The sequence below is a fragment of the Manacus candei genome, unplaced genomic scaffold (assembly GCF_025592945.1).
Source record: "Manacus candei isolate 608988 ecotype Guabito, Panama unplaced genomic scaffold, ASM2559294v1 h1tg000027l, whole genome shotgun sequence".
Classification (NCBI taxonomy): Eukaryota; Metazoa; Chordata; class Aves; order Passeriformes; family Pipridae; genus Manacus; species Manacus candei.
This window is the reverse complement of record NW_026138075.1, coordinates 852,120-879,297: the sequence shown is the minus strand read 5'-3', so window position 1 is coordinate 879,297 and position 27,178 is coordinate 852,120. Positions and strand designations below refer to the sequence as shown.

The following is a 27,178-nucleotide window of genomic DNA, read 5'->3' as shown; positions in this document are numbered from 1 at the left end:
AAGAAAAGGAGCATCTTGTGGGCATATGTGCAATTACACTACTTACACATGGCTCTGTTCATTTTCCTTTTGGAATATCATTTATTAAGACATGCTCGGACAAGGCATTGTTCTTAATTTCGCTACCTGTTTTCGTATAATGTAAGATGATTGAACTTTTGCAACCACTTTTCCAGTGTTTGAAAAGCAGAATAATAGAGAAAGTGCTAAGTCTTTTTTACTTTCACTTTTAATGTTCTAAATAGGAGTAATTTCTTCAGTTGAGCCACATTAAAATTCTACTGATGTTTGAATCTGTGAACTTTGCTTTGCGTAGATTTTTTATGAAGGATATGACAAAACTGTGGTCTTTGGAAAGTTCATGAACGCCTAAATATTTACAGAATCTGGCTGGTCTTTTTTTTGGTTTAGAGCAGACCACTATGACTGCTGTGGCCAGCAGGAGCAGGGAAGTGATCCTTCCCCTGTACTCTGCATTGGTGAGGCCACACCTTGAGTATTGTGTTCAGCTCTGGACCCCTCAGTTCAGGAAGGATATTGAGGTGCTGGAGCGGGTCCAGAGAAGAGCAACGAGGCTGGTGAAGGGACTTGAGCACAAGTCCTATGAGGAGAGGCTGAGGGAGCTGGGGTTGTTTAGTCTGGAGAAGAGAAGGCTTAGAGGCGACCTCATCACTCTCTTCAACTACCTGAAGAGAGGTTGTAGCCAGGCGGGGGGGGTTGGTCTCTTCTCCCAGGCAACCAACAATAGGACAAGGGGACATGGGCTCAAGATCTGCCAGGGGAGGTTTAGGTTAGATGTTAGGAAGAAATTCTTTACAGAGAGGGTTATCAGGCACTGGGACGGCCTACCCAGAGAGGTGGTGGATTCACCATCCCTGGAGGTTTTTAAAAAGAGATTGGACGTGGCCCTTAGTGCCATGATATAGTAATTGGAGTTGGTTCAGGGGTTGGACTTGATGATCTTGGAGGTCTTCTCCAACCCAATCTATTCTATGATTCTATGATTCTATGATTCTATGACTTAAGAAATGGTAAGACAGAAAAGATTTTTTTGTGCCTGAATTACCAAATTTATTTCCTTCCTCTAAAATAATTCATATTAGATTGACTAACGGTTTCTCATTGCTCTTCCTCTTCTCAGTTTTCTGCTTAGAATCAAGGTGTATTTTGAGTTTGTTCAGTGCATACTATTCACACAATTTCTTGCGTATTTGTATGTGTGCTTTTCAGTGGGTTTGAGTAGGCTTGACCTTGAGTCTATTCCTCAGACGGTTTTAGTACTTCCTGTGTTTCTCAGCTGATATTCTTTTTGCAGGCCACATACTCTTGCTTGTGTATCATCCCTCTCTATGAACACTTCAGTCAGAATGTAGACACACAAGCAGAGAGCCTAGAAAGTGACTTGAATTAGAAGAAGGTATTTCATCAGAAATGAAGTATAATCTTCTAGAGCTCTGCACTTTTGTGTTTGTATATGGAAAATACATTGCATTAGCAATCAGATTGTGATGTGATTTGTTCACCTGCCCACGCACACATAAAAGATAGACTATTGTTCTGCTCTACTGTATGATGGAAAAGACTTGCACTTATTCTTTCATAAGGGGAATTCTTCAAGGTCTGGAAAAGGAGGGAAACCCCAAAACCTACTTTCCAGTGAGGAAGTGAAAGACAGTTGGAGCTGTGGTAATCTGACAGCTCTTACTGTGATAGCCCATCACGTCCTCCAGAGAGAAAATCTGGAGATCTGGAGAATCTGGAAGAATTAAAGTGTGCACCTTCAGAGCACAAGAATTGCAAAGACGGGAGTTTCTGATTTATGTAATGGGGAAAGGGGAGTGATGAAAACCTGAGTGTGATTTCTTTTGTTTTTAAAGTAGGGAGGGGATGCCAGTCATGTAAACACTTTTATACATATGTATGTGCTTTGTATTTTTATGCACAGACTATTCAAATGCGTGGTATTTAAGTTCATATGAACTCCACTTCTCTACCATTTTTCTGAGCTCCTTCATAGCAAGAATTTTTCATACGTATCTGTGAAGTCATAATAATTCTGAACAGTTCTCTCATTCCGTTTACAAAGCAATTGATATCAGCGACACACAGCCTGTGCTTTAAAGCCAGTGCTTTACAAGTGAAATAAAACTCTGCCTTTTTAGTCTTTTCCATCTGTACGAACTGGGGCCTCTTTAGTAAAGGCCTGGTACATTACAAATTTATAGCGAAAATGAAATGAATGAAATGCAAAATGGAAACAAACCAATACAAGAACAGGCTGTGTGTGGGAGGAATATAGATTGTAAATCCTGTTCAGCTATGAATTTATACGAGAAAAGGTCATACATACACACTGTTAGTATTTCCATTTTAAGATACAATCACAGAATCATAGGACAGGTTGGGTTGGAAGGGACCTATAAAGGTCATTTACTCCAACCCCCTTACAGTCCGATCAGGTTCTTCAGAGCCCTGTCCAACCTAATCTTAAATGGTTCAAGGTGTGGCACATTGACTACCCCTCTGGGACACCTCTTCCAGTATTTTACCACCCTCAGTGTAAAAAATTTCTCCCTTACTATCTAGTCTGAATCTACCCTCTTAAATTAAAACTATTATGCCTTGTGTTTTCAAAACAGACCCTAAAAAGTCTTTCCCTGTCTTTCTAGGCAGCTGCCTCAAGTACTGAAAGGGCACAGTAAGGTCCATCTGGAGCCTTCTCTTCTCCAGACTGCGCAACCCCAGCTATTTCAGCCTTTCCTCAAAGGAGAGGTGTTTGTCTCTCTGATCATTTTTGTGGCCCTTCTCTGAACCTCCTCCAACAGGTCCACTTCTTTCCTGTGCTGAGGAGCCCAGAACTGGATGCAGCAGTTCGGGTGGAGTCTCACAAGAGCAGACTAGAAGGAAAAAATCCCCTTATCCTGTTGGCCCCACTTTGTTGGAGGTAGCACAGGACACAGTTGGCTTTCTGGACTGTGAGTGCAGGTCATGTTGAACTTCTCATCCACCAGCACTCCGAAGTCCTTCTCCTCAGGGCTCCTCTCAGTCCGTCCTCCACCCAGCCTGTGTTCCTGCCCAGGTGCAGCAACTTGCACTTGGTCTTGTTAAACCTCATGAGGTTCCCATGGGCCCATTTCTTGAGCTTGACCAGGTCTCTCTGGATGGTATCCCATCTCTCAGGCATGTCAACTACTCCATCCAGCTTGGTGTCATTTAGCTGTATGTATGCCAGTAGTTTACTAAAGCTAAGCTGCTTAAAGTTACACTTTCTGTTTGGCTAGGCTGCTGATAGTGCTGCCTTGTGTTGTTTTAAACATTAAATGTGGAACAGAACAAGGCTAGTTAAAGCAGTTAAGAATAATAATACATCTATTAAACATACACCTCTCCTCTTTTGTGAGGAAGCAAGGAAACACTTTCTGTTTACACTTTGCCTCATTCTAAAATCTGATATTCACACAGGAAGCTTTGAACTTTGTTGTTTCTCAGGACAGAGGAGCAGAGCTAGGTTTTGAATCCTCAGCAGGAAAGGAATAGCTGGGCAATTGTTGCACTTCCCATGTCTCTAGATCTTACCAGCACATTTGCCTTTGTGTCTAGCTTACTGCCAGGTGTACCCCTTGCTGCTTGTCCCCCATTCTGCAGCCACAGCCTGAACACCTCCCCCTGGGTCTGCAGAACTATTCCAGGAGGGAACACTCAAGTGTTTCCTACACTGTGTTTTCTATGTTAGATTTTTGCTCCTAGAAATCACAAGGGAAAGGTGCCACAGGAAAAACCAGAGCAGCTGACAGCAGATGACGAACCATAAGAAATGTTCAGGTAGAGGTGAGCCAGGAGATGTGGGACAGGCTGAATCAGCTGCACACATGGCAGCAAAGGCAGATGACTGTAATGCAACCTGGAAGCCGTCCGTACAATAGGGGTGAGATGTGGGTGAATTTCCCTACAGAGCACCTGGCCCAGGGGTGCTCTGCAGCCCGAAGCAGGGCCCCTTCAGGCCCTGGCTCTGACACAGAAACACCTGACGAGGCACAAGCTGGTTCCTTGTCTGTTTTGTGGCTGTGAATTACACTCACTTGTGGGTGTGGGGCAGGTCACTTGCTGATATGTTCAAGACTGAGAGGTACCAGCCAGGGTCCCCTAAACCACGTCTCCTTGCTTTCGTCTTTCCTTCCTTGCCTAGGATCATTTTCCTTCAGACACATCCTGCCCCCTGCCAGTATTTTGCCTAAGAGAAAGGACTATTTGTGCAGCAGAGCTCAGGCTCTCCCAGTGCAGGAGCCAAACTCATAGGAGGCCAAGCACACCACTGCAAGCAGAGCTGGCCTGGCTGGTGACACGTCACTGGGCACTAGTCCTTTTTTACTGTCTGCCTCATTGAACTCATACCTTTCTGATGATGAACAGGATGGTGTGACATTCAGTCACAGATCAGGAAAACAAAGACCTCAGTCAGTAAAGGGAATCACATGAGTGGGATTTCCAGAAATGACCACTCCTTAAGGAAGATTTAAATGATCTTTTTCTGTAGATGTGGTCTTGATTTATTCATCCACGTTCTTTCCTTCCCTTCTTTAAATAATGTTTTTCTCTTAAGTCAAAAATCTCTTTTCACTCTCTATTGAAAAAATTATATTTAATATGTACATTAAACTTATTTACTCTTCAGACACTTATACAAATGATGAACAACTTTTTCTATTGTACCAATATCTCAACCATATTTTTTTATTTTATTTTAATAGCCGTGTTTTTGACTTCCTTGTTTTAAAATTCAGGAAAAACCTTTTGGATGTAAAGCCCTCAAATAACCATGAAAAAAAATCCCTTGTTTACAAGAAATTAGAGTCATGAAAATGGTCTTATTTCAGCAAAGGGTTGTTTTAGTTAAAACCTGGCTTTAAGAGGAGTCTTTGATTTGACTTCTCTGGACTGTCAGTTTCAGTGAAGAGTTGCCATGTGGTTTTGGACTTTGTGGTTCAATTCCATCATTATTTTTAAAGCTTTGTCAATACCGTAAAATGATGCAGGGAAGCTGTAAAGAGGGCTGTACTGGCACCAAGAAAAGGTCTTTCAACAAGTTATATTCAGTTTAACTGGCATTATGCATATCCATATATAGTGTGGGATAGAAATGGATTTGTGCATTCATTTTTGATGTGACTGTATGGGCAACTTACAGCCTTTCTTGCCTGTTTTACATATCCAAAGGTTAGTAGCACAGTGTTGTCCCAGAGTTACTGCTTCAGAGCTGTACAAAAGATCATGTGACAGGAAAGGCATTAAATGTTCCTGTTACCACTCCTGGAGAGTGTCCCGAAAGTTCATGTATTCCTTTTATTGCAGTGGTTTGCTTGTGCAGTCCTCAGCAGCAAGCAGTATAGGCATTAATTAGGGCTTTAAACAAGAAGTAAACAGCTCATTTCTAGGAGTAAAGAAAAAATTTAGCTCTTCTAATGTGAAGTGGTTTCATTATAACTAACAGTGAACTGCTTCCAACGTGCTTTTTCTGAAAAGCATGATTACAGTATAACACCAAGCAGGCTTTTGGTCCAGGCCTGCGGTGTTTCTCTGTGCTGCTGCACTCACAGGCACTTCCTGTCATATGCCTTCTTTCTTGTAGCTTGCCTTCAGGTTCAGAGGAAGAATTACCAGATGGATTCTTCTTATAGAAAATTAGCCTGTGTATGGAATGTTCAAGTGTTATCAGCATAGCACTGCTATGACAAGGAAGTGCTTAGAGTGGGACTGTCTCTGGATAAACTTGCATTTTTTGCTGTGTTCTTCTCTCTTTTCCTGGTGCTGCTACAGATATTTTAGTCTGTTTTACTGGTGAAGAGTTAAAAAAAAAAACTTCAAGAAAGGCAAGGTGCTAACAGCACCTGAACAGACTGGAGGGTCTTGCTTTCTTCTCTCAGCCCACCTACTGCAAATCCTCACCTCTGTAGCACTCCCCCCTTCCCTTACCTGCTCTAGGTGGTGTTAAGTCAGTATTTTTTCTGTGTGGATTTTTAAACCTGTTATTATGATGACCTCCCAGCAGACTTTTTTTTTTAATTTTATTTTTAAATGTTAAATTTTTGGAAAGGTTCTTTTTTTATTAAAAAAGTCATACTGGACAAATACTGCAGATGGAATAACTCCTTCAGAGTTTACTTTCTGGTCAGTGAAGCAAAAATGAAATCTATTGCTTTCAATTATTATTATTATTATTATTATTATTATTATTACTATTATTATTATTACTCCTTTACATTGTTGCACGCTGTTCACTTTTCTTATTAAAACAGGCACTTTGTCTTCTGTATATGTAATAATTAGTATTTCTTACTAGAAACTAAATATGGCAAAAGACTCCAACCTTTAAAAGTACTATGTGTTTTTCCAGATTTTGCTCTCTTTTACCCACTTGCTAGGGCTGTCAGTGCTGGATGACTGTTTATTTTCATGATTTGCATTTTCCTGTCAAATTATAGAAAATTTAAAAAGTAATTGTTATGACCTTAGTCAGCATCTTTTTGTCCCATTTCCCCTTGTGCTGCTTATCTGGAAAAATGATGCAAAACTGCTGCATGCAATGCACATTCTATCTGGCATTAAATAAGAAATTCACAAGTTTTTCTTGGAAATTGAAAAATTCTTAAGAGAAATTAGTAGTGTCTCCTGGTGATCCTGAATGCCAAAGGAAAGGAAGATACAAGAAATGTACCAGATGAATCTACTCTGACATATATATCTTCCTGTCACTCTGTCTGTTGACAATGTCTGTGCTGAGGAACCACTGAAATTAACAGAGAATTTATGGCTCTTAAGTTATGTTTTCTTAAGTTTGCAATGTACAAAGGACAAAAAGATTGGCTGTCAAATGTCATTTGTTCATTTATTTTGTTCGGATAGAAATTCTCTCTGTACATATTGCAATATCTGCAGTTGCAGAGGTATTGAAAAGACCTGATGCAAAGACCATTTCCTGTTCTTACAAGCAGCCATGCAGAAAACTCAGAAAACTCAGAAAACTCTCAGTTTTCGTAGAATCACAGAGTATGCTGAGTTGGAAGGGACCCATAAGGGTCATCAAAGTCCAACTCCTGGCCCTGCACAGAACAGCCCTGAGAATCACACCATGTGCCTGAGAGCACTGTCCAAACATTTCTTGAACTCTGTCAGGCTTGGTGCTGTGACCACTTCCCCAGGGAGCCTGTTCCACTGCCCAGCCACCCTCTGGTGAATGTCTTCCTAATATCCAACCTAAACCTCTCCTGACACATCTTCATGCCATTCCCTCTGATCCTGTTGCTGGTCACTGGAGAGAAGATATCAGTGCCTGCCTCTCTGCTTTCTCTCGTGAGGAAGCTGTAGACCACTATATAAATCTTATTCTCATTTCAATCCTAAACATTTGTAGCTGGTTTCTTCACTGGTAGTTCACCCATAGCCTGGTTTTGAAAAGAACATGGTAAAGAGAATTACCAAAGCAGTCTGTTTGGCTAGGTAAGCTTTTAGGAGGTTCTCTTGGGGGTGATTTTTGTCAAGGGTAAGGTAGGTCTTTTTCTAGCTGGGGATGCTTTTCTGGCCTGTTAGCTTTATTTTGGGCATACTGTGCTTAAGTTGTATCCCTTCCCCTGTTTCATTCATTTCTGAATAAAGCAGAGATCACGTAAGCTTTCAAATTTCCTCTTCATAGGTTACAAAATATATGAACTTGAGATTTTGGTTACCTCATGTAAGACAACTTCTTCTTTGTCCATGTCTTCCTTGTATCCTGTGCACTTGTTTCTCAGAGCTCTGTAGCACTAATGATTGGAACTTCAGACACTAAAGTGGTCGCACCTGAGCCTTGAGTACCTTTGGTGGCACTATTCTAGTGTTATGTAAACCTGTTTCTTATGCTTTTTAGAGCAGCCTTTCTTTTCTTTCTGTTGTCATTTTGGTGACTAACACTCATTCTGAGATGTACTAATATGCCCTTCCTACTACTCAAAGGAAATTAGAATATGTAGTATAAATTCTTATTAGTAGGCCCAGGTGTATCACCTTATACTTTAAATGGATGAATTTAATCTTATTTTTGCAAAACAATAGTTGTAAAGGTGATGCAATTCTTCTTGTGTAATGTCTCTCTATTTCTAGCATTGAGCAGCAAAATTAATCTGTATGCACTAGGATTTTGCACGGTGATTGTTAACAAAATGCCAGACTTAGTACTTCCTTTTAGCCTTGAAAGAACTCCTTTAATAACCTTTCTGCACCCCAGTACTACTGCTTTCAACATGATGTTTCTAGCTCCCTATTTAGCAGTTATTTGCCCTCTTGACAGTTCTTTTAACAAACCTCATTTTCTCCTGCAAAATGAATGATTTTCTATACTTCAAACATATGTACACCTATCTGTATTCCAGCTGTTTGAAGAATCCATGCATTTCAGAGAGATTTTGCCTGATGTAACTTTGGCAGATCTGCATTGCTTTTCTTTTGGTTCTCTCCATGACATCTTTCTAGCTCTAAAATCCTGTTTTTCTGTGCATAAGCACTGCATTTCTTACTCTTTAGTTAGATATCACATCAGCAGCCTGATATGCTGGTGTTCAGAAAGCCTAGCCATATCTGGAAATATCTGTACAAGTTCTTTCAACCTTCTGGGGTCGATAGTATCCATTCTTCACACTCTGTGCCCTTGGTTGTGCACACTGAAGCTGTTTTCCTTTTTGCTTTCAGGCTAGTAGTGGTAATTTCCATATCAGTGTGCAGCTGTCATCATTGCCATTGAAATTAGAGGGAGAAGTAGTTGTTCAGTGTTGGCCTTGATTCAAATTCCCACTGACACAGATTAGAGCTCTGTACTGATATTGAAATCCAATTTAGGGGGCTGGATATTGCTAGCTGACTGTGAGGAAGTTACTAAGGAAGTTGCCTTCTAGCCAGTGCTTTCGGTGCTACCAAATTCTCCTTTTTTCATACCATTATGTTTCTTGCAGTGGGTTCTGTGCCCAGAGTTTCGTATTTGTCTTCTCCTTGGCCGTTTCAGATAGTCTAATAAATAATACTGCTTCTTCCAAGTCTACCGTCATTTTTGGGCACCTCTGTTTTCCCTAGATAGCAGCAGATATACTTCAGTGCAGGGCTCTGAGTTGGGGCTGCCAGGCCATCATGCTCGTATTTGCTCTGTGTTTTACTTGACCAGTTTTAATTTGCCTGCAGGCTTTGTCTGTCAGGGGTTTAAGACTCAATGAACAAGGAACTTCTGGGGGAGAGAATAGCTGAGAACCTTTATGCCCAAAATATTTCTAAAACCTCTCTGAAGTACTGGTATTTGTTTACTTTTTTAGATCCCCCTTTCCCAGATGTAGAATTTGTTGCAGTAAAAGGTTCTGCACCTTTGCTTAGACTCCGGAAAGCAGAAGATCAGAATGGACCGATCAGGTTTGTCTGTGTGCTCTTCACCCTTTCAAAAAACATTCTGCAGATTTATATTAATAACAGATTGGAACTGTTTCTGAGGCCTGGATTGTTTTTGTTAGCAATGGGAGAAAATTTGTGCTGTAACTCATAGTTTCTCCTCTCTTAGCAAAGTAGTATTTGCTTCAGACTCCTCTCTGTTTTCTGGAACAAAATCTGGTTCTGATAATTGTGAGTTTCCACAGTTGGCTTTGTGGTTTTGTTCTGTTTTGTTTTTCTTTTCCCTTTATCCACAGTGAGGTTGCAGTAAATCTTTATTGATGGCTCCAAACACACCTCTACTCATGTGATTTTCCTTTTCCAACAAACTCATGCAGCCAATTCCCTTTTTTTTCCCCTAAGAGCCAGAATAAATAGTGAATAACAATTTCAGAATTTATGCATGTTCTGAAGTAGTGTTTTCATGTTAGTTTATTACAAGCAAAATATATTTCTAGAGAAAAAGGATTTATCCCTTACTAAGTGCTGTTGGTGATAGAAGGGAATGGTAATCATAATTCAATATTACAATGAATTAGAAGATATTTGAAAGTCAATAATGTTTCAGGAAATGTCTAGTTTAAAAACCCTAATAAATAGCCCTGCTGTCATTGGATACCGCAGACTAAACATTGTTTTGAGAGGTCTGAAGACAGATTTTATTTATTTTTTTACAAATGGTACCTGTCCTCTCAATAGAAAAAGTCTTGTTTCTGGGAACTTACAAATCATTTTCAGAGGCAAACTGTGTCTTATTTCATAGTGAACTTTGATGAGAGGAGGAGGGGGAGATAGCCTGAAATATCTCAGTTTGATGTTCTTCTGAACATAAATAAACATGTAACGTTAATGTGCATGTCATGAGGAGCTCTAAGCTGTGCATTCAGTACTTTTGGTTCAAAATGCAGTGGAACACACACAGAAATATTTTAGTATAAGAAGTGTTCATATTGGACATTGATAATAAAGAACAGTTAAGAGGCTACAAATAGAAAAGACAATATGAATTAATGAACGTCTGATGCTTTGTTCATTGAAGTAGGGGCTAATATTTAATTTTTTTTTTTCCACTCTAGTCTGTATCAAGTGATTGTGCTTCCTCTGGGTTTGCAAAGCACTTTTATTTGTGACTCCTTTGCTACTGCAACTTTCTTTAGTAACACCACTGATGTTAAAGGATATGTGGCAGCTGAATTTCGGGCGAAAGATGTTGCTGATAACATGTCAATTGCTCTTGGAGACAGACATTACTACGGGAAGTTTTATAATGCTCCTTTAAAGCTGGGAGAAGAGTATTGTGTTTTTTTGAGAATAATAAGTGAGTGGAATAAGGTAATGGATATTTTAAAACCTCTTCTTTACACCTGTTGAATGAAATGTTGCTGGGGAAAAAGAGGAAAATTTTAATATGTTAGATTTTTTATGATGCTCCAAGGATCTGTTAGTTGACTTAATTAGATTAAATCTGAAGCTCTTTAAATATCTCTTGTAATTCCTTACAGATATTTATGTCATTTTAATGTTGAAGCAATTCTGGATGTCAAAAGACAAACAGAAAATTAGTAAAAATGAAGGACCATCACTGCCCTCAGTAATTGAGGGTGTCTTTATTGGGCCAGAATTTAGTGATACAGATTAGTATGACAATTTAAAAACTACTCCTTCACCCATTTTAATTTTTAATCCAGTGTTTTATAACAAAATATTCCAGTTCTCCAAATGATGTGGACAAACTCCAGCTCCACTGGGAAAGCTTTTTGGAAAAAATTATATTACTAGCATTAAGGTTTTTATAATTTTAAAGTAAATATGCATTTTCAATTAGAAACAAAAAGTTTCTAACATGTACACCTGATCTAGTTTTCTATTTGTATCTATCTCAGGGGTCAGCAGTTTTTAATTCTTTTATAATATAGCTTCCAACAGTAGGAAGTTCTTCTCACATGGAGCAGGTGATAACTCTTTATGTGCAATACAGTTCCTGAATGTCAAATATAAAAACTGAACTAACTAATCCCTAATAAAGAAAAAAACCACCTTAACACTGCCTCACCTTGCTATCTGAAGCAAATTAAAATAGAGTTTTTAGGGCTTTGTTTATACAGCAAAAAACAAGGAAGTGTGCAAAAACTGATCTGTGAGTCATTTATTTGGAAGCCTACACATGAATCTCAGTAAGTTAAGACAGCTTTTGTTAAGAAATGTAATGGCCTCAGTCCAAACTGAGTGAAATAAAAGAAGTGCATGTAGTAAGGTGTTTCTGGTATCTGCTGACCTGTACAGCACATGTTTTGTATAGTATCTACTTTAACAATAGACTGAGAAGTTTTCGTATAGCACAGGTGAAGTGGTTTCTGATCATGATGTAAGTCTGTTTGTCATAAACTTTTAATTGATTGTGTGAGAGGAAAAAGTAGGGAAATGACAAAAGAAGGCATTTCAGTTCATAAATAAGTTAGCCCAAAATATCCTGGAATTTGGACAATGAACTGTATTTTTTAGAGAAATTTACTCTGTGGAGCAGAATTGTTTATCAGTCAAATGTATAAAAGTTTGGCCTCTATAAGCACTGCTAAATACATCCTTGAACTTAGTTCATTTATCCTTGGGTTTTATGCTTTGGTTTCCCTAGCTCTTTCCCTTCAGTATTTTCTGATAGTGGGGTATTTTTCCTTTTGTTACTTGTGTGGAGGCCTTTCTTGCACGGAACAGAGCTGATTGCTTATACATCTCTGCCAGCTTGTTTATTAAGTGGCTTCTAAGCTACATTATTCTTTCTCTTTCTTATAGATTATTTCCTGATCTTTAATTGCTAACATTTGCAGATGTATTTTCTAGGGTGCTGATTTAATGGATTATTATTGCTGTCATTTGTCAAAGTCACTCTTGCTTCCTTCCATTTAGAATGCACCAGCTCCTTAGTATACATCTAGTATACAGTATGGCTTTTGTTAGTTGATGAAGTACATGAAGTTACATACAACACTTATGAATCGTTTTTAGGATCACAAATACTAAACAGCTTTGTTTCTCAGCTCTGCTTCTTTGAAATGGGACTTAGACCAATGTTTCAAAAGTACTGGCTTATCTTCAGTTCTCAAGCCCTTGTATTCTGTGCAATTATTGGTATTAAAAGGTTAAAAAAAAATATGAATTGAGGGTTGTTCAGTTTTGAGAATTTCTGAAAATCTGATTGCTTAACTAACTGGATTCAGGAGTTAATATTTAAAAGTTGCTTGTTGTTTTTTTTTTTTATTTACTTGGCCCTCAATTATTAGTACCTGTGAAATCAGCATTTCTATAGTGTCTTTAATTTGTTAACACATTTCCATTTGAATACAGACAAACTAGAAATAGATGCCATAGACTTCTAACTAATGTTCTCATTATTGACTTTTATGTTCTGGCATGCTTCAAGGTCCCCTCTGTCTCCAGAGCCCCTCATACTGAGAATGGTACAATTTGTGTCATCATGCTGCGCAATCATGACTTGATTGTAAACTTTATTGTCATTATTCATAATGTACCTGACATATTATCATGTTCATTTATCCATTGTTCAGATTTGGAGGTCTTGAGAAGGGTGTCTGCTGTGAGGTTTTTACTTTCCATTTATTTTTCAAAGTGGACTATTTAAAATGCGTATTTCGTTTATGCATTTCGTGCAGGATATCCAGATGTGTTAAAAGGCTGGTCAAATGATCCAAGGAGATCACTGGGGATGCACATGGAAAGCAGTTAGGAAGTTAACCTTACTTAAGTGGAACAAATTGTCCAGTGTTGGAAAGGTCCATCTCCAGGAGGGATGATCCTAATTAAATAGCTCAAATGTACCTGGTACCTATTTTAATCCTCTGTGATAACTTTATGAATTCCATGCTGTGCAGAAAGCCAAGGCTCACAGTGAAGGGCAAGAACTAAAAAAAAGCATTTGGAATTTAAACTAATTTGAGAGTAATGTCTTTAGCATAGCTTTTGTTCAGTGTCAGCATCAGCTTTTTTTGAATCAAACGGTTTGTGCATCCAACAGAAGTAAGAACACAACTGTGAAAGGTGAAGGTGACATAGTCTTTTCAAGAATAAAGCTGTGGGTCTGTTGGTTTTTTTGGTTTTTTTAATTGGAATCAAAACAATCCCTACTGTGAGGAAAATCTGTTAAAATTAGCCTAATATGAATTATCTGAGGAAAGTGTATATGCATGACAGAATGCTTTTCTTCCAGAACTCTTTCAAGTCTGCAGCTGTGTAAGTGGTTTCTGTCTGCAGTTTAGCTACCTGTGTTCATCCAAGTTGTAATATGGACTTTGAGATCGATGGATACTCAAGTATTTAGAGGAGTAATTTAACTTTTCAGTAAAGGTGCTAATTGTATCAGAGAAAGGGATTTATAGTTTGATTTAGTATAAAGTGCAGAAATGTGAGCTTTTCTGCTGAGATTCATGGGACCTCTGTAACTTCCCTGATAGGCAGGAAGTAATTAATTTTCTGCACACTAGAGGGTGTCATAAATGTAGCTATTTCAAAATGATGGCACTCATGCCAGTGCCTCCAAAATCTGACATTTGGGTGAGCTTTTAAACCCATCCCTTGTTCTTTATTCTTCCTCTTCTAAGAGGATCTTCTTTGTCAGTCTTTTGTCTTTTTAATTGACTAGAAAATTCCTTATAAAAAATGGGTTGAAGAATCACTGAGATTCCACAGTTCAACATGCAGACACATGAGATAAAGAATGCAAATACACGAGATTAAACATACAAAAGTGTCTTCATCCTTTTATGCAAATACTTAAAAATGTAGCCTTCTCTTTCTTAGAAATGTACTGTTATTCTGTACCTAAATAGACATTTTGCTACATGAAAAATATACTAATTGTGTATGCATTATGGGAAAGTCTGTGAAAGTAATTTAGCAGGAAAGCGTGTGTGTAGAAGCACTACAAAAATAGACTTCACAGTACTTACACAATAGACAAGAACTTAGAACAGAACTTCTTTTGTATTTATGACTGTGAAGTGCTGGGGGAAAAAGCTTTAAATGGACCAAAGCTTACTGTAAAAAAACCAAAATTGTTTAACAAGTCTGCAAAAGCAGACCCTTGGTTACATTTATTCAACTGGTGTGAACACGAACCATTATAAGTATTCTATACAAATTGTTAGAAATTACCAAACAAGTTGTCTTAACTGAAGAAAATGCTATATCCAGTATCTGTAAAGCACATCATTAGGTACTATATTTTAACATATATGTTCTGCATGGGGACAGAGTTAATACAGCATATTCAACCTTTGCATTTCATGAATTCTGAATCCCTATCAAAGAAACTTCAAAGATCCTTCCATGTTATTAACATGCCTAGGTTTGTAGAAAGAAAGGAAGAGTAATGAGCTAAAAGACAACAGTGAGCCTTTCATCAAAATTCTATCTCTAATCTTATCTTTATAATTTATAATCTTTTAAGACAAGCTAGAGGTTGCTGTTAGGGGAATAACAAACTGTATTCCCAATAGTAGTAAAATACAGTATGTTGTGAATGGCTGATCTTTCAGAGAGTGTTAGTAATAATAAATGTCTCTCATGAGAAACAGTAATTTTTATGTTTTCACTTTCAGGTAAGAACACAGTCCTGTGCTGTTTGGGCACAAATTAAAAGTAAGTCAATTTTTCCTTCAGTAAGGAAGTACAATTTGTCATAGCTTTGCTTGGTGGCATAAACTAATAATTGTTGTGGCTGTTTTTTCATTTGCTATTGATGGTCTGTTGATTAGGAGGACTGAAAAGGTTAGAGACAGAAAATTTGGCTTCCTCTTCAATATTCTCTTCTAATGGATTCAGCAATCCATTCTAAAATGGATTCTCTTATTTGTCCATGGTTTTCAATGTTGCTATTTCTGTACATCACATCCAAATCTTCACAGCAATTTTTGTGCACAAAGGATTTGAAGCAGAGAAAATGCGAATTTTAGAAGTCTATTTTAAGATAGCTCTATATTGGCTTAAAGAGTAAAAAAAAAAAAAAAACCAAACCAAACAACAGCAGAACCACACACACAAAAACAAATCCCCCAAAAAATCCCCCAAACCAAGCAACAACAATAAAAAAAAACCACAAAGCAAAACCAGCTAACCAACCAGCCAAAAACCCCACAACATTCTAGCTTTTGGAGGCCACTTTATTTATTTTGTAACGTTCAGGTAGTCCTCAGAGAATTAAGTCTTTTTATCATCTCAAAAAAATGAAAGATTCCATGCAAAAATGAAAAATATGGCTAATTTTTGTGCTTGTAAGGACAATTTCTTAAATATATAGTGGCATAACTTTAAAAAAAAAAACCCAAAAGTAAATTTCTTAGCATAGTTTTATTGCAATTTACTTTAAATTATAAAATGTTTCCAGTTAATGAGCGTACCTCAGAGGAGTTCGAAATCCACTAGCAGTCAAGTTTTGGTATTTTGTTTGTTTGTTTGAATGGCTTGATATTTTCTTTCAGGTCTGTCACCCCCTCCTCAGTACATGATTGCTGTTGGATTAGGGTCAGTGGCTGCCATCTGCCTTATACTGTTCCTGTCATTCTCAGCAGCACGGTGCGTATTGTTACTAACTCCGGTTCTGTGATCCTCCTCTGCAACGCTTACGTGGTTTTCTTTTCAGACGGTTTTTCTTGCCAGCCTGCTTGGTTTAGGCATCTTGGGTTGTTAGAAACTGTTTTCAGGAGTAGTTTTGGTGGCCAGTAATTTATTCCATTGCTTGAACTGATGTCGTCTGTATCTTTGCAATCACTGGCAAAACATCTGAAAATCATGGGGCTTGTCTTAATAATGGAAAAATTCAAGACAGTGAGTAGCACCAGGACTGTAGTTCAGAAGTGTTTTGATTTAATAGGAACTAAATAAATGAAGTTTATATGCCATTGAAATGTTGATGTACTTTGCTTATGTACAAATCCAATTTTTAGTCCTCCCAGCTTTATTCAAAAGGCCTAAAAGGATTGTTTTTCAGGAGCGATTGATCTTTAGCTAAAGGCCGCGATAAAAGCGTGTTAGAAATTTTTAAGAAATTTATTTATGTTTCATGATCCTTTAAGCAGGGTTGGTAAGTTATAATGGTCTTTCTTTCATAGGTAATACAAATATGCGAGTTATGTGATTGTGGATGTCTGTGTACATGTAAAATCTCTTAACTAAAAATACGTTTTTGTTGTCGTTTTAATATGCTTATCTCTAAGAATAGTCTTCTTACTTATGTCCCTTGAAAGGTCAGGAGCCTCCAGCTTGGGGGCTGTGAAGTACAGCATTGATTGGTTAAGCTGCTTATTTTGCATTTGGAAACAGAAGGAGTGAGTCTTATATAGGGCTGGAGAAAGTAGGATTATTTTGATTGTTTGTGGTTGTCTAAATTTAAAATCAGTTCTTGCAATCAGAGTTCCAAATTAAATGTTCTCTGGTGTCTTTCTTTTTCTTTAAGTACTTCCCTTGGAAGTAGCATGCAGTGGTAAACTTGAGCTTGTAGTCTTGATTTTTGGGGGGTTTTGAAAACAATGCCAGAGTCAGGTTTGATATTTGAGGAAGAAGGGACTGTAACTGTCTTGGTTTCTAAACTAGTCTTCCTAGCAGGGGGCTTATTGCAGGAGGAAGGGCTCCCCTAGCCTGTCACGATGTGAAAGGCTTCTCAGTTATTTCAGTTTCTCTGGTGAAAACATGACAGAGGGATATCAGTACCTTTAAAAACTATGTCATATCAATTAGGATCATAGTCATAGGATAGCAATTTAAGAACACAGACAGCATGGGAAAAATCATGGATGAGTATGGACCACTTGTGAGTGAGCGTAAAGAAGATAGACACATTTCAGTCTCCTTTTAAAAGGAGTGAGAGCAGATGAAATCCTTAGGGAACTGGGTACATTGAGTACATTTGTCAGGGGTCAGGCTGTAGCACGGTGTATTTTTGCGGAAGAGAATTTAACAATTCAACAAGTATCTTTTAGGTCCTTGATCCCATGTACAGAGAAATTCTTGAATCCATTCTCCTGTTCCAGGGAACATCATGCAGAGAGAGTCCTTGGCAGAAATTAAAACTACCCCATCTCAGTAGGAGGCAGAGAAGAGAAAACCCAGATGTCAGTTGTGATAAGACTTCAGAGTGCTCACAAGAAGTATCTGTAATATTTATACATAACAGATACTCTTTAGTTGTAATTAGACATCAGTTAAATACATTTCTGAGTAAGAATATGACTTGGGAAAAAAAAAAAAGCATGTAAGTGAGCCTTCTGCTCTGTTCAGTTGCAGAATCATGGTCCTGTTTTATGCACTGTACTCCAAGATAGATGTGGCCTAGTAGGAGAAAGAGAGAGAGGAATTTGACAGGAGAGACCTGAGACCTATTTGATCCAACTTCAAGCAGGGCAATCTAACGGCAGGATGCTTAGCCTGGCAGAGAAGATGCTGCCGAGAAGCATGATATACAAATACACAAAATGCCATTACAGAAAGGCCAACTTCCTCCTGTTCATAGTGCCAGTGGTACATGTACCATCCATGGACAGTGTACCCATGTGCTTCTGAACTGTAGGAGAGGGAGGCATGGGAACACATTGCTGTGAATGCAGCTTCTGGGTGGTCTGCAAAGGCAGGTTAAACAAACTTGTCAGTAATGACACAGCTACAGCTGATCCTGCCATGGTGTCAGGTGAATGGTCTCAGATTATTTCTTGGGGTCCCTGTAAGCTTCTGTCACAAAGAGCCGCTATATTCAAGTGCTCACCAGCTTGCCACATGTCTGCAGCCTCAGGGATTATGTTACTGCAGTGGGTTGGATTGTGAATTCCCACCAGTGTGGTTGCTGACAGCAATTTCAACTGTTCCTCAGTGAGTAAAAGTCTGAGACTGGATTCACACAGTGAAGTCTGACTGATGTCCTTAGATGTTTATTTTTTTCATTTAAAAAATATGTTAGTGTATAGTTACTGTTATTAAAGTGGCTAGTTACTCACACAGCTTGCTCCATTCCTCTCAGTTCTTTGTTTTCTTTTATATGTGATACCTGTTCATATGCATAAGGACAGTGCCAGAACTTTACAGTTCTGTGGATCTGCACTGGGCATGAGTGCTGTTGATGGCAAGGTTAACCTTGGGCAGGTGATCATCAGGTAACCTATGGGAATGCTTCCGACCTATCTCACGCTGGCTGTAATGTTCAGAATTTATATCAGCACCGCAGGTCCTCAAAAAACTTTAGAAACATTGTCATGTATCCCATCAATATGAGAGATACAAGTTCTTTGTCAAGTCCATGCTTGCATGTTGAATGATTTGTAAGTATTTTTTCTAACTGGAATTTTTTCTCTTTCTCCAGCTCTTATCTCCACAGCACAGCGCATCCCCCACCTGCTGCTGTAGCCTGTGAGGCTGTACATTTATCTGCTACAATAGATGTGGCACAAGCAAGGATTGCATCATCATTCCTGGAGACTGAAAATGTCTCTCTTCTCTGATGGGTTATCCCCTGAAGTCAGCACAGAGAAAATGTACTCTTATCACTGCCAGCGTCTGTCAAGTATGGACATATCTGCATGTCACATATGTACTATAGCGGTTGAAATGTGTCTGTCATGGGAAGTCAGATGTTTGTTGTCTTCCCTTATTCCAGATGGTGTGGTGTGTAAAGGAGAACCTTCCCTCACAAACAGATTTGTGTCTGAGATGTTATCATGCATTATGTGTGTTGGCCACAGGCTTTCAGCTATCCCAGCTGCATGAGCGCCTAATAATGAGTGCTTGCATTGTACTCGATTACATGAATAATCCCCTGGTCCAGTTGAGACTGTCTGAGGATTAACTGATACTTTAGATACCTTTGGACACATAAACTAACCCATTATGAGAGAAAATACAGCTCTACCTTTATATGAGATAAAGTACCTGTTGTATTTCGAAGTATAAGGGTAGAACACTTTTATCAGTCACTTAGTAGTAGTGGTACATCAGTAACATGTACACTTGCTAGCCATGAAATTGTCACATTCAAATAGTGTCAGCAACAGATGTGTTTCAGATATGTTGCAATCATTGCTCATAGAAATTAACGATAATTGCAAATAATATACCAATCTATAAAACTGCAGTTTGCCAAAAAGCTGAGTAGCTTTAATGGCATGTGAAACTAATTAAAGGAAGGACCTACCTGTGTTAAGTGCAGTTTGTTAATCTCTGTTCTATAATTACTGCTGAGTAAAGCCATTAAATTGTTTTTAAATGGGCTGGTGTGTAACATCTGGTTAGAATCAATAAAGTACAATTGACCAATTTCCTATGTCATACTCCCAGTTGATATATTTTTCTCCTTTAAGAAAGAATCAAGTGGCTTTGGTTACTTCCACTCCTGTTCAGAAGTCACTTTGATATATTTTAGCAAAATAATTCTGTTAACTGATGAAATAAAGAAGCAAGAGTTTCACTTTTTACTCAGTTTTGTGATTTTTTTTCAAGTTATGTTTTGTGTTTTACCACTTCAAATATATGCTACCCATTTTTGGAACTGCAGGTTATTCAGATTCCTACTGGTTTTATAATTTTAGATGTCATGTCTCTCTAGGCTTTGTAATCAATTTTTTGGTATTGAAAGTGTAATGGCAGATTTCATACTTAGTAGCAGAGACGAATGATAGCCAGAGAGAGTTTTCAATTGCAGTATCTGACTGAGAGTGCTTTTTCAGGTCTGGGCTCATTTCTATTATCCAGTATTTCCACTGCTTACTAAATCTGCCCTTCAAGTTAGTACATGACTAAGAACACCTTTATTTGGATTAGGGTTTAAGAGTTGATGACATTTTCTGTTGCTAATTGAGAAAGGACGATTTAACTGTTCGTAGTGGACAACCATGTCTTAATTTTTCAGTTTTTCCTGTGGAATTCAGTCACACAAATTCCACACCCAATTTCCTTTCTCAGTTGAATAGATTGCAGGGTTTGGTATAGCAGTACAAACTGCACAACTTCATTCTAATTCAATCTCCTGCAGCTCTGGTCCTGTGAGAGAGCTCATGAGCAGGTATTCCTGTATAAGGGAGAGCTAGAGAGGCAGGAAATTATTTAAAGATACAGATGTTTCATCCTCTGTGAAAAAAAAACTTCTTTTGCACTTTACTAAGATCCACAGTATGCCAGTAAGTTAAGCAGAATCAGGAATATGCATCTTGTCAGTGGGTATAGTTGGAAAATTGGAGGTCTTCCTGTAACTTTCAATAAGTAATTTGTTTTCTGTGTGCCTCTTCTTTACCTACCTTGTTTTTTCATAATGTAAAGTTTTCAGAGCAGGGTTTTTTCTTATATATACAGAAACATCTATACTTCTGCTGGGACTTAGACAATGTATTTAATGACTCATTTGGACATCACACAGGGTAGCTCAGGAATGATCTGGTAAGGGAGAAGATACAAGGCAGGATTCTCTGCTGTCTTAAGTTCTCCAATACAGCTAGAGCCCTGCAAGTTTCCCTCATTCTCTCTGCCTCTTATATCACTCTTTGCAGACCTACCTCTGGCTGTGAGCCTATTTTCACAGAATCACAGAATATCCTGAGTTGGAAGGCACCCACAAGAATCATTGAGTCCAACTCTTAACCGTGCAGAGGACCATCCCCAAGAGTCATACCATGTGCCTGTGATTATTGTCCAAATGTTCCTTGAACTCTGCCAGTCTTGGTGCTGTGACCACTTCTGTGGGGAGCCTGTTCCAGTGCCCAGCCACCCTCTGGGGGAAGAACCTCTTTCTAATCTCCAACCTAAACCTCCCCTGACACAACTTCAGGCCATTCTCTTGGGTCCTGTCACTGGTCACCATAGAGAAAAGATCAGTGCCTGCCCCTCCTCTTCCCCTCATGAGGAAGTTTTAGACTGCAGTGAGGTCTCCCCTCAGTCTCCTCCAGGCTGAACTGACCACGTACCCTCAGCCACTTCTCCTACTACTTCTCTTCAAGGCCTTCACTGTCTTCATTACCCTCCTTTGGACACTCTCCAATAGCTTAGTATCTTTCTTATATTGTGGCACCCAAAACTGCACACAATATTCAAGATGAGGCTGCCCCAGTGGAGAGCAGAGTGGATCAATCCCCTCCCTTGACTGGCTGGCAATGCTTTGCCTGATGCCCCCAGGACAGGGTTGTCCCTCCTGGCTGCCAGGGCACTACTGACTCAGATTCAACTTGCCATCAGCCAGGACCCACAGATCCCTTTCCATGGCACTGCTTTCCAGCATCTCATTCCCCAGACTGACTGTATATCTGAGGTTGGCCCATCCCAGGTGCCAAATCTGGCATTTGCCTTTTTTGAACTTCATATGGTTGGTGATTGCCCCGTCCTCTAATTTGTCTCTCTGCAGGGCCTCCCTGTCTTCGAGGGAGTCAACAGCTCCTCACAGTTTCATGTTGTCTGCAAACTTACTTAGTATCCCCTCCAGTCCAAGTCATTTATGAAGATGTTGAAGAGCATAGGGTCCCAGATGGAGCCCTGTGGTAAGGGAGTAGTGACAGGTCACCAGTCTGATGTTACCCCATTCACTATCACTCTCTGTGCTCGACCCGTGAGCCAATTTCTCACCCAGCCCATGTTGTGTTTATCCAGCTGTGTGCTGGACAGTTTGTCTAGAAGGATCCTGTGAGAGACAATACCAAAAGCTTTACTGAAATCCAAAAAGATTACATCAACTGGCTTCCCTTGATCAACTGGGTGGGTTTCCTTGTCATAAAATGAAATCAGGTTTGATAAGCAGGACTTTCCTCTCATGAAACCATGCTGGCTGTGACCAATGACTGTGTTGTCCTCTAGGTGTTAAGCTTCTAGAATAATCTTCTCCATAACTTTACCAGGCACTGAAGTGAGACTGACAGGTCCTCCTTCTTGCCCTTCTTGAAAATCAGGAAAATGTTCACCAGCTTCCAGTCATCTGGGACGTCTCCAGATTCCCAAGACAGCTCAAAAATCATCCAGAGAAGTTTGTGATGACATCAGCAGGTCTTTGAGGCCCTATCAGGCCCTATAGATTTGTAGGGATCCAGCTGGAGCAGCAGATCCCACACGATTTCAGGGAGTTGATCATCATCGCAGTCATGGTCCTCCAGCTCAGGGCACTGAGACCCTCTTGGTCCATCATCCATGTTGAAGACAGAGGCAAAGAAAGTATTAAACACCTCTGTCTTGTCTCTGTCCATGTTTGTGTGGGGACCATCCTCATCCTGGAACAGTGATGATATTTCTATACTGCCTTTTGCAAGTAACATACTTGGAAAAATCTCTTTCTATTGTCTCCCACGTTTCTGGCAGCTGCAACTCCAGTTTAGCTTTGGCTGCATGGATTTTCTACCTACAGTGGCAAACAGCATCTCTGCATTCTTCCAGTGTCCCCTGACCTTGCTTCCACTGGGCATACACCTTCCTTTTTTGCCTTATTTCTGAGAGAAGGCCCTGTCTCAGCCAAGCTGGCCTTCTGCCTCACCTGCTTGACTTCTGACATTTGGGAATTGCTGCTCCTGTGCTCTTAGGCAGTGATGTTTAAAAAGTGACCAGCACTGATGGACCCCAGCACCCGCAAAAACATTTTCCCAGGGGACTTCACTCTGTAATTCCCTGAGCAGCCTGAAGTCTGCTCTCATGCCCACAGGTGAGGTTTTGCTGGCACTTCTCCTCCTGTCAGCAGATCTTTTAAACTCAATCACTTCACAGTTGCTGTGGCCAAGACAGCCCCAGTCTCCACTTTACTCACGAGATCTACTCTGTGGACAAGCAGCAGATCAAGGAGGGCATCTTCCCAAGTTGGTTCCCTTATAGAACCTGTTTCATAACGTTGTCATCCAGGTTTTTCAGGAACCTTCTGGCCCAGACTGCACCAGCTGTGTGATGCTTCCAGTTGTTTCTGGCAAGCTGAAGTCCCCTGTAGGGACAAGGGCAGTTGACTTGGAACTGTTCCTTAGTTCCTCAAAGAATAATTCACCAGTGTGCTGGGAGGTCTATAGCAGACTCCCACAGTGACATCTGCATTATTTGTTTGTCCCTGGATTCTCACCCAGAGACTCTCCACTGTGCCATTGCCAGCTGTGAACTCCACACATCCTAACCCTTCTGTTACACACAGTGCCACCCCTCTGCCTCTTCTGCCCTGCCTATCCCTCCTGAAGAGCCTGTAAACATCCAACAGGGCATTCCAGTCGCAGGTCTCATCCCACCAGGTTTCCCTTATGTCAATGATGTCAAGTTTCTGGGACTGGGCCAAAGCTTCAAGCTCCTCTGGTTCATTCCTCATGCTGCGTGCATTGGTACAGAAACATTTCAGGTGTGGGACATAGTAGCCAACAGCTCATGAAGCAGATTGACAGATCCCATTAATGCTCTTTTCCTGGAGTCTGGCACACCATCCCATTGCTCATCACTGGCAAGTCTGGTGTTTCCCCCTTCCCAACTAGTTTAAAGCTCTATCAATGAGCCCCACTAGCTCCTGTGCTAGAACTCATTTTCCCTTCTGAGATAGGTGCATCCCATCAGGCATCAGTAGGCCAGGTGTTGAATAGATCATCCATGGTCAAAAAATCCAGAATTTTTCCCAGTACACCAGCCTCAGAACCACGCATGGACCTGATAGATCTGCCTATTCCTATCAGTACTATTCGTCATTACCGGAAGAATCAAGGAAACCACTACCTATACTCCTGATCCCCCTGCCAATCATCCCAGGGCCCTAAAGTCTCTTCTGACTGCCCTTGGCCTTCTCTTTGTTATTTTATCACTGCCGCTTTGAAAAACTAGTAGTGGATGGTAATCAGGGGGCCTTATTAGACTGGAGAGTTTTCCAGTGATGTCCTTTATTTGAACCCCTGGAAGACAGCAGACTTCCTGGTGAGTTGGGTCCAGACTGTGTAGCAGGCCCTCTGTCTTTGTGGGTAAAGTGGCTGTAGTCAGGACATGCTTCATTACAGGAATAAAGGCATGGTGAAAATCATTTGAAGTACTTTGGTGCAGTGTATGGAAACTGCAATACTTAAAAGAGACACTATTTCTCAACACTAGTTCTCCACTCTGGATATCAGTTGCTTTTTTTTATTATTTCATTTTTTTAAGACTTCCAGTCCCTTTTGGAAATCTTAGCAATCATTAAGAACCTGAAGCACTTACCCTGAACTTCACTTCTATACGCCTTTCCATTGTTAAGGTATGCTTTACTGTGAGTGGTATGTGAGTCAAGATTTAGAATCATAGCATATCTCTCATCAAGTTCAACTCTTTACCTGTCACAGGAGTTCCTCCTTACCTAAAACTGAACCATATGACTAAGAGCATTGTTCAAATGCTTCTTGAACTTGAACAGGCTTGGTATTGTGACCGCTTCTCTAGGAGTCTGTTCCTGGATAGACCACCCTCTCGGTGAAGAACTGTTTGCCTAATGTCCACCCTGAACTTCCCCTGATGCAGCTTCGTTACACTTCCTTATGTCCTACTGCTGGCCACCAGAGAGAGGAGACCAGTACTTCCCCCTGTGCTGACCCCACTGCCCTCATTTGTAAGCTTAGGATCAGTTTGTCTAATCAGTTCTTGTTTTTAAAACTAAAAGAGCAGCTTTCAAAACCAATATAAATTATTCTCATTCCTGCCTTTGACATTCTTGAGCAAATATACCATTCTTTGACTTTCACTTTGTTACCTTTTTTATCTTGTGTTAATTTTCTCCTATATTATAAATTACATTTATTTCCCTTTGTCTTTTTCCCAATGGAGTCAGCATGGAAATATATGATTGCATTTTTTTTTCCTCTTTATAGACAGAGGGGGAGGAATGGCTCTTTTCTGTGGGGTGAAAAAAGTAAAATTATTTAAACTTCTAGGAAATACATTCTAATTACAAGATTTTCCAGCCTGAGGATTTCAAATGGTTTGCTGTGACATTTGCTCTTTTGCACTATTCCTCTTTTACTTCAAATCAAGGCAGAAAAGGTACATGAATGTATTTTAAATTTGTAACTTTCTGTCCAGGAGAAGGAAAACCAGGGAGAGATAAAGATGTGCCTGTTAATATAATTCAATGCTTAACTTGTAATCTGACATGAACAAAACCTTGTTGATTCTTCACAAAAAATGATTGATCTAAGAAAAGATTCTAGTGAGATTTCATATTTAAAAAATACAGTGAAGAGGCAAACTGTCCCAAAATGCTTCAGAACAGCATCCCAATTGGAATTACCTGTTTTGCTGTTGGAATTTTGTGCAGAAACATCTTCCTCTGCTGCCAGTTGTTGAATCTGTCTTTGTCAGGGTTCCCTACAGGCTCTTAGGATGCTTGCCATCACACTTAAGAAGGTATTTTTCAGAATTACAGAATCCACTGCTTTTGTAGCCTTTGTATTTCTCGATGGCACTCTTAACAAACCATCTGTGACTCAAGACCAGGATTCATGGTTAATCTTTCTAGTGTGTTTGGCAGGAAGAGTTGTCAGATACTTGCTTGTGTGACAGTCCTTGCCAATACATTTTTAATCAAGGGATCAGCAAATGAAAGCAAGTGACAGGACCACTGCAATTTCAGGCTATCAAAGGCTGCATTGCAGACAGCAATTTTCATATTTGTCAGTAGGGAAGCATTCATGGCCAGGCTTTGCGAACAAAGATTTGGGAAGGACTCTACCCACATTTGCTGCAAGCGTGTTGGTGGCTATAAGGCCAAGGTGAGATAGACATGTCTGATTGCAAAAGGCACAGCAGAAAGACTCCTTAGGTGGTATCGATAAGACACGATTCTTTCTGCGTTGTCTTTTCTCCTCGAGAGTGATCCTGTGTGCGTTCTCAAAGGAAGCAGCAGCGTTATAGATGGTGTGTCTCTGGACCTCCTGACTGGCGGCCAGAGTAGACCAGTTATGTTGATCAATATGGCCAAGGCTGAGATGTTGTTTCAGGGAGTCCTTGTATCTCCTCTTCGGGGCTTCTCTCTTACGGCAGCCGGTGGCAAGTTCACCATAGAGCAAGATCTTAGGAAGGCAGTGGTCCTTCATCCTGGAGATGTGCACTGCCCAGCACAGCTGTGTTCTCAGTAACCTGGCCTCAATACTTGTGATTGCTGCTTGTTCTAGAACAGATGTATTGGTCACAAAATCTGACCAGTGGATGTTTAGGATTGTGCGGAGGCAGCGTTGATGGAAGTGTTCTAGGAGTCGCAGGTGGTGGCGGTAGATGACCCATGATTCAGATCTGCATAAGAGAGTAGACAGCACTATGGCTCTGTAAACACTGATCTTTGTACTTTTCTTCAGGTGTTTATTTCGCCAGACTCTTTTATGGAGTTTTCTGAAAGCTCTTTGCTTTTGCTAACCTGTTGTCTATCTCACCATCAATCTTACCATCCGAGGAGATGAGGATGCCTAGGTAATTAAGCTTCTGGACTGATTTGAGCTCTGATTTGCCATTGGTGATATGGGGATGATCAACCTGAGGTGCAGGTTGATAGAAGACTTCTGTCTTCCTCAAGCTGACTTCCAGCCCAAGAAGCTCAGCAGCCTCAGCAAAGCAGGATGTTAAATGCTGCAGAGCTACTTCTGTGTGGGCAATGAGGGCGTCGTGGTCAGCGTAAAGCAGCTCCTGGACAAGATAATTTAAGGGTTTAGTGTGGGCCTTCAGTCACCTTAGGCTGAAAAGGCTTCCATCAGTACAGTATCGAATGTAGATACCATCTTCTTCATCAAGGTCTGCTGTGGCCCTTTGG

The 27,178-nt window shown here is 40.0% G+C and overlaps 1 protein-coding gene across 1 annotated transcript in view; it reads left to right on the top strand.

The window, feature by feature from the left end:
• Positions 1–19,860, top strand: part of SUSD1 (sushi domain containing 1) — a 44,370-nt gene extending 24,510 nt beyond the window's left edge. The window contains exons 12-16 of the mRNA XM_051789507.1: positions 9,330–9,423; positions 10,515–10,770; positions 15,051–15,090; positions 15,930–16,023; positions 18,797–19,860. Of these exons, the coding sequence (XP_051645467.1) occupies positions 9,330–9,423; positions 10,515–10,770; positions 15,051–15,090; positions 15,930–16,023; positions 18,797–18,935 (623 nt within the window). The 3' untranslated portion in view covers positions 18,936–19,860. The remainder of the gene's footprint in view (positions 1–9,329; positions 9,424–10,514; positions 10,771–15,050; positions 15,091–15,929; positions 16,024–18,796) is intronic.
• The last annotated feature ends 7,318 nt before the right edge of the window (positions 19,861–27,178 follow it).